The sequence below is a fragment of the Schistocerca americana genome, chromosome 5 (genome assembly GCF_021461395.2).
Source record: "Schistocerca americana isolate TAMUIC-IGC-003095 chromosome 5, iqSchAmer2.1, whole genome shotgun sequence".
NCBI classification, from domain to species: domain Eukaryota; kingdom Metazoa; phylum Arthropoda; class Insecta; order Orthoptera; family Acrididae; genus Schistocerca; species Schistocerca americana.
This window is the reverse complement of record NC_060123.1, coordinates 105,773,829-105,781,422: the sequence shown is the minus strand read 5'-3', so window position 1 is coordinate 105,781,422 and position 7,594 is coordinate 105,773,829. Positions and strand designations below refer to the sequence as shown.

General features: G+C 41.0%; 1 protein-coding gene across 1 annotated transcript in view; it reads left to right on the top strand.

Annotated features, from left to right (window-relative positions):
- Positions 1-1,796: 1,796 nt before the first annotated feature.
- The window catches only part of LOC124616222, a 49,826-nt gene continuing 44,028 nt past the window's right edge, over positions 1,797-7,594 (top strand). The window contains exons 1-2 of the mRNA XM_047144525.1: positions 1,797-2,198; positions 2,518-2,622. Coding sequence (XP_047000481.1) covers positions 1,797-2,198; positions 2,518-2,622 — 507 coding nt within the window. The remainder of the gene's footprint in view (positions 2,199-2,517; positions 2,623-7,594) is intronic.

The window sequence follows — 7,594 nt, the reverse complement described above, 5'->3', positions numbered from 1 at the left end:
GGTTCTATTCCACTCAACACTGACAAAAGTTTTGTCCAGACGTACAAACGCTATAAATGTGGACTGTTATTATTTCACTGTGCCTTCGAAGATAAGTCACAGAGTCAGTGGGGCTCATGCGTTATATATTTCTCCAGAATCCAAATTGATCTTCCCCGAGGACGGTCTTTACCAGTCAGTGTCTCCTCTCTTTATACGATTACTGTTAATATATGGCAACCATGACCTAATGAACTAACGTTTCGGTAATAATCGCACTTGTCGGCATCTAGTTCTTTGGCACTCGGTTTATGAAATTCATCTTGAAGCTTGAGGTATTTCACATGTCTCATTAACCCTGCATTCCGGTTGGAGCAGTTTTGTTAGGAATATTTTCTCCATAAGAGGTTAATTGTTCGGGTGTGGAGGTTGTGGTGACAACAGATGTTTTGATTAGACTGGCTTACATATGTTAAATGAAGCGTAAACTGCGAGAAAGCTTTGTTTCATGTGGGTACCCCTTAGGCTGCCTACTGTCGAAAAGCAGATGCTACTGTGAAGGGCTTTCCAGTTTTCTGACATTTCAAATTAGTTTGTCGCCCCTTTGGTACTGCTGATGAAATGTAGGCCCTTCACATTGCACCAGAATATAAGTAGATCTCGCAGCGGTTGTTGTTGTTAGAAGATGGCTCTCAAGGTGGTTCTTAAGAAATCAGTGTAGTCAGAAGTTGTACTGACATTTTCTTCTTGACTGCAAAATATTTCTTGTTAATTATTACCTTAAAAAGGTTCATATGCCAAAACTCGGACCTCTATGATAGTGCAAGATATCTAGAAAGACATCTGGTTTGCTAAATAAAATATAGCGTCTCCTCTGGATGACATATTGCCTGTTGGTTTCAGTCTCGGGTTCTTCAGCTGATGTTTGTTTTTCGATTTTCCTGGCATTTCGTCATTACAAATGGCTGGCTTTGTCGAAGTTTCACCCCTTTTTGCTGATTGGCTTTCTTAACCCAAACTCCGTAGAGTCGGTTTCACCTCGCTTGTTCCATCCGTACATATTTCTCGTTAGTATGTTCCCACCGTAACTCCTTCTGCTAATGGATCCGTAATGTTCGCACCTATCCTCTTTGGAACTGAAACAAAAGCTTTCTATTCGATGTCTAAGGTTATTTAATCTGTCTCACATGTCTTCAATATGAGGTGGAATTGTTTTGTCACGGATGGCTCTTCCAAGAACTCTGTAAATTCTGATTTAATGATATCTTCAATTTTCCCATTGGCAGCCTCCTTCCTTTAGGCATTCATGCATTCATATGTTATGTACGTCTGCATTCAGTTTTCTTTCTCATTCATTTACCGTATTTTCATATTTCCTCAACTCTTCTTCTAAATTTATTATTTGGTGGAACAAGAAATTGCACACGGCCTTGTCTTCGTGTGTTTGTGTTGGGATAACTGAAATGAGATGCAGAATCTTTCACTCAAGGCCTGTGTGGCCCGGAAGTCTGTTTATTGTCATACGTTCGCAGATATGCTAAGCTGCCCTAGCGTTACAGTACGAGACCTTCTCTCAAAAGTTCAAAACGATCTTGGAATACAGGAGTTCCAACTCTCCTTCTCCCAGGCGAAAAAGAAAATATAATCTTTTCTTGCTATAAGTTGACTGTTGAGAGATCGTTATCAGAGTAGAGTGTGAAGGATAGTGCGCAGTGACATTCATGTGGAAATGTTTCCTCCGCACGTGCCTAGCTTTTGTGGAACTTCCTAAACTTTTACACCTCGTTCACAGGCTCGCCAGATCGATAACACTCGTCATGCTGGTATTCGGCGTCGCTTCTTCTACAGGCTGGGTCTTAAATCCGTTGCTTCTTGGAGGAGACGCCACAAACAAGCAACTGCCACTGGTGGCGTGGTACGGGTTGGAAACGAGCGACAGTCCTATTTACGAGATGCTGTACGTGTCGCAATGCCTCGTTATCTTCTACTGCTTCCTCGCCAGCTGGGGACTAGATCTGTTTCTTGCCTCTGTTATGATACACATTTCAGCTCTGCTGAAGATCGTTTGTATTCGTTTCTCTCTCGTGACTGCTACAACAAATTACAGCAACCCTAGCACTCAGGTGTACCAGCGAAACAAAACACCTGCAGCTCCAGAAAATAACCACGAGATGATTATGATGGATGTAGCTACGACTGAATACATGCATCAGCACTGTGTAAATTGTATTCAGGACCACCAGCGTGTCATAGCGTACGCATGTAACTCAGGTAACTGTCATATATATGATTACATTTTTACTGTAGATTATTAACACTGGATGTCTTTCCAGATTTGTGAGAGATCTGGAGGATATAGTGAGTCCTCTAATACTCACACAGTTCCTAGCAGGTATCGTTGTCATATGCGTGAACCTATACCATACAACCACAGTAAGTGTTTTCTTCTCAGGTTCATCTGAAGTAACGAACATTTTGAATTGGCCAGAGTACATGTAACGAGTTACAGTGTTATAATGGTTTACTTTTTTTCTGTAGGACACCAACGGTCTGCTATGGGCCTCAAAATTTGCCACTTACCTGCTGATGCTTGTTTTCCAAATATTTATTTACTGCTGGTGCGCGCACGATATCATGGAACAGGTAAATACTACAGTAATGATTTTCAGATTATGTTTCGTAATTAGACACCTTTAATTATGAAGTTGTTGTTGCATAGTTATTAGAGTAGTGCTTAATTTTCTGATAAGCCCCGTGTGTCATTAGATATTTTGAGGGGCTATGTTATTCAAATACGATTATCAGCGGGTTATTAGAAATCAGCTGAGTTAGCGAAATATTAATGAAGGGCGCGTTAGTGTTCGCAACATTTATAGAGATCCGTGCAGATCAATAGCCCTTCGGTAATCTGTCCGTTCTTTGATATGTTCTCCTGTCTGATTTCAGGAAACACGATAATTAGCAGGACCAACCATATTCATTTGTGTATTAAAATATGGTGCTTCTCAAAATATATGCCAAATAAAACTCTGAACAGAATTTTTTTCGCTAAATTGCTGTTATTTATACAGTCACTTTGCTTTGTCTACATTCTCTTCCAATTACATCCTCATGAGCTCGTTTTTAGTGTTATTCCATCCATTTCTTGAAACGTGATGGCAGTTTCTGAATGAAATATCAACACATCAACTTTATTCTTCCTACCTCTGATATTTAGGGCTAGTGTTAATTTCAGTATATGATGATCTTTATGACTATACGACCTCATCCATGGACCATGGAACTGGCCGTTGTGCTGTGGCTTTCACGCCTCAACGATGCAAATAGACGTGCCGTAGGTGCAACCACAATGGAGGAGTGTCTTTGAATAGACTAGATTAAACTGTGGTTCCTGAAAAGGGGTAGCACCCTTTTCAGTAGCAGCAGGGTCACCATATAACACTTCTGTCAGCTACAGTTATACCATAACCTCGAAGCTGGAGGCAGGTTGTGAAATAAAACTATCTTATTAAAGCAATTATGGTATAGCGTAACAGAACAGTGTTACCCTCTGAGAGGAATTTTGCTAGGTTGACCGTGTTGTACCTAACGGAAATGGCTTATCGGGAATGAAAGTCAGAATTACGTAAACATTCGAACAGTAACAAACCATATTTTTGCCTAGCTATACTGTTTAAAGAATAAGGAAAACGGTCGCCAGCCTAATTAGGCAAGAGAAAGATTAACGTTCTCGTTTAAGAAAGTAGGTATGAGTAACTTTAACGGACAAACACAACCTATACTTGGCCACACGCGGGTGCAATGAACTCCGACACATACATATGTTTATAGTACGATTGAAGCTAACACCTAGAGCAGCACAAACTATTTGCAAAAATATTACAGATACCGAAACACACTACTACTTTCAGGGTTTGTTCAAATTGAATGGTCTTTATAACATTACTATTAACATTCACTGTAGAATCATTAATTGGACATAGGTTCAGTATTATTGTTCAAACATTTTCCTAGCTGGCATGAAATTATAAATGTGGTTCACTGCAAAATTATCAACTGGTCACAGGTTAAGTATCCCTCAACTAAATACTATTCTGTTTAGAATGAAAGTTAAATGGAATTCTCTAACAAGTTACTTCTCAATGTCTTTTGAATAAAGAAATTACTGTTTTCATAAATAGTGGTAAAGGATAACCTGTGGATTTTATTACACTATTAATATGCACTTTCAATACCAAAAAGAAACAAGTGCTTATCAAGCATAAGTGTATAACTTTCCATAAATGCAGTTCACGATTTTTACTACAGTGAGACACAATGTTGACAAATTTACAAGAAACTGACTCACCTTTTAAAATTTACTACAGGTAGCACTATGATCATTAACTACGCAACACTTTATAAGCCTCAATTTTAAAAGCTTTTAATCTTTAAAAGAAACTGCAAATTTTCTTTATTACCACAATCTTCTACTTTCAAGTAAATGATTAAATAGGAGACTTTGAAACTCCACAAAACTTTAAATTAGATTGGTTCCATCCCAGGCAGGCTTTCAAAAGACTACATTTACTACGTCCCACAATTTCACTAAATCCACAGTAAATCTGAACACTCCCTTCTTACCAAAGATCAAACAACATTATTTAATGTTCTGAGGCTTTCATTTTTTCCACAAACTAGGACACTCGGTAATCATAGTGTAAATGGAGAGGAACCTGAAAGCTGTTGTCATAGGGAATTAATCAAGGTAGGTACATAAATTCCGTTATAAGTTACCTCATATTTGAGCACACTAACACATCCAATAAGCTGATCCTTCACTACACATCATTATAGAACTCCGTTACAGTGATTGCGCAATGTGGTGGCAACTGCATGTTGGTAGGTGGATTTGCAGGCAGAATTGCTGAACTCTGTCCCTTCTTGGTGGCGATGATGGATACCAATTCTAGAATCGTTTCAGCTATTTATCCATTCATCCGAGGCATTGGTAAGAGGCAGGATAAGCCTATCTCGGAACCAGCACAATATACAACTTTTACATGGCAGTGCACCGTTTGGTAGCTCGTCCCCGACTGACTCTTGTTTCCACCTTTTCTACCTAGCCAACCACAATTTGCGCGCGCTACACAGTTCCTTTCCCGAGGGGAACCACACTACCTCTTATACACAGAATAACTAAGAACCCTAAGCGAGGATCAGCAGTTTACATAACAGTAACCAAATACATTAAATAAAACTGAACATTTGCACATATAGGTAGTTCTAAACAAAATTATTTAAACAAATTCGAAATGCGTGCAGTAAGTTTTGTCTCCCTCCAATTGAGACAAAGAATTTAAATGACAGATATACTACATTGCATAGAATCAAACCATGACATCAAAGTTTTTACAAAGAAAGGAGTAAACAGTTTTGTGTTATCGATTCAATCTAACAACATTTACAGAAGGTCAACGATGTAACCTTAAACCAAAGCAAAAAAGCAAAATAAATCCGTCCAGCATTAGAGCTATAGTGTTACAACCAGTCTGGATGAAAAGTTAAACTGGCCTTGTAACGATAGTCAACATGGCCTCTAAATGTTGAAAGAAACGGTGCGTGGCTCCACTGTATGATTCAGTGTTGCTGGCACTCTCTTGGACGAAATGTCACCTATTCGGATCTCCACGTGGATGCTGTATCATGAAAAAGAGAAATGGCGTTCTACGTGTCAGAGTGTGAAAAATTTATCAATTAACTGGTAGGGAGACGAGAGAAGTTAAAAAAGCGAAATTTGTAATTTAGACACAATGAAAGACAGTGAAATATTGTGGCAAGAAGACTTTTGATGAGGCGAGGACTGGGCTATAGATACAAAATCAGATAGCAAAGCTGCTGGCATCGATAACATCAAAGTACAACAGATCAAGAAGTTTGGCCGTACCACTCTGCAATTGCTGCTTAGAATGTTTAATGAATGTGTATGAAGTTTCCGTACTCCCAGGCACTGGAGGGTAGCTCGTGTGGTTGCACTACTTAAGCTCGGTAAGGGGCCAAACGACCCTAAAAACTTTCGCCTAGTATCACTGTTATGCCGCTGTGTCAAGGTCTTCGAGCGTCCTATCCTTAACCGCATGAAAGACATCCTCGAAGAAAAGCTTTTCCCTCAAGAAGCTGGCTTTCGACCTGTAAAGTTGTGCTGCAGTCAGATACTGACCCTCACTCAACACATCGAAGATTGTTTACAACAGGGTAAGCTAACAGGAGTGACCTTTGTCGACCTAACAGCTGCATATGAAGTTTCTGAGGAAAATTTACCAACTCACCAAGAATTACCAACTAACATCCCTTATTGGTACTCTCCTGCAGAACAGAATATTCCAAGTCTCTCTCCATGGTAAGAAGAGCAGATGGCACATGCAAAACAATGGCTTACCTCAAGGCAGAGAGCTCGCCCCTGTGCTCTTCAGTGTTTACACTAATGACCAGACCATGACTGAAAATTCCAGGCTGTTCATCTCTGCTGACGATACTGCAGTGGCTGCTCACGGAAAGGCGTTTGAAGAAGTAGAGGAAGAGTTCACATCTGAGCTAGATACACTTGGCTCCTACTACAAAGCTGATCATCTAAAGCCAAATCCCAACAAGACTCAGCTGTGTGCATTTCACATGAAAAATAGAGAAGCTCGGCGGGAACTAGACGTTACGTGGCAAGGCAAACCACAGGAGAATTGTTCAACACCAGTGTATCAGGGTGTTACCCTCGACGGAACTCTGTCCTTCAAGAAACATAGCCATAACACCAGGCTGAAAGTTAGTTCACGGAATAATATCTTGAGGAAGCTCACAACCACCGGCTGGGGAGCAAGTCCTCCCGTCCTGACAATTTGCTTTGTGTGTGGCCGCTGCAGAGTATGCTTCACCTGTGTGGAGTGCATGCTCTCACACCAAACTTGATATTGCAATCAATGAGACAGTCCGAATCTTGTCGGGATGTATCAAGCCAACTCCAGTCGACACAATCTACCTGATTGTTGGAATAGCTTCCCCCACCACCCCCCCTCCCACTATTAGGAGGGCTGCTGCTGCAGATCTAGAGAGGGCTAAGCAAACTTTTGATCCCCGACATCCACCGCATGATCATCAGGCTGTAGTCCGTTGACTGAAGTCGAGAAAGAGCTTCATCGACAGGACTCAGCCACTAATCACCAGAGTCTAACCGCATCACCCGGTGGACGAGCAAACTACCACCTGATATCCCTATGAAGGAAGAGCTAGCTCCAGGAGATGACTTGCCCTACCGTATTTGGAGATCGCTCAATCGTCTTAGGGTGGGCTTTCCTCTTTGCAAGACCAACATGCGAAAGTGGGGAATTCTTCCAGCTGATGGAGATACATCCTGCGAGTGCAGAACGGCACACGACCGGGCCCACGTGCTAATTTTTCCTCAACTTGAACAACCCTGCACAACACAGGACCTGACAGACGGAAATAACAAGGCCATCGGAGTTGCTACCTTCCGAAAATGCTGACCGGACACGGATATGAATGAATGAGTGAATGTAAGCGTAAGCCAAACTAAGGATAAGAAAATAGCAATGTAGAAAAGCTTCTACGGACGAAAGAGCCAACA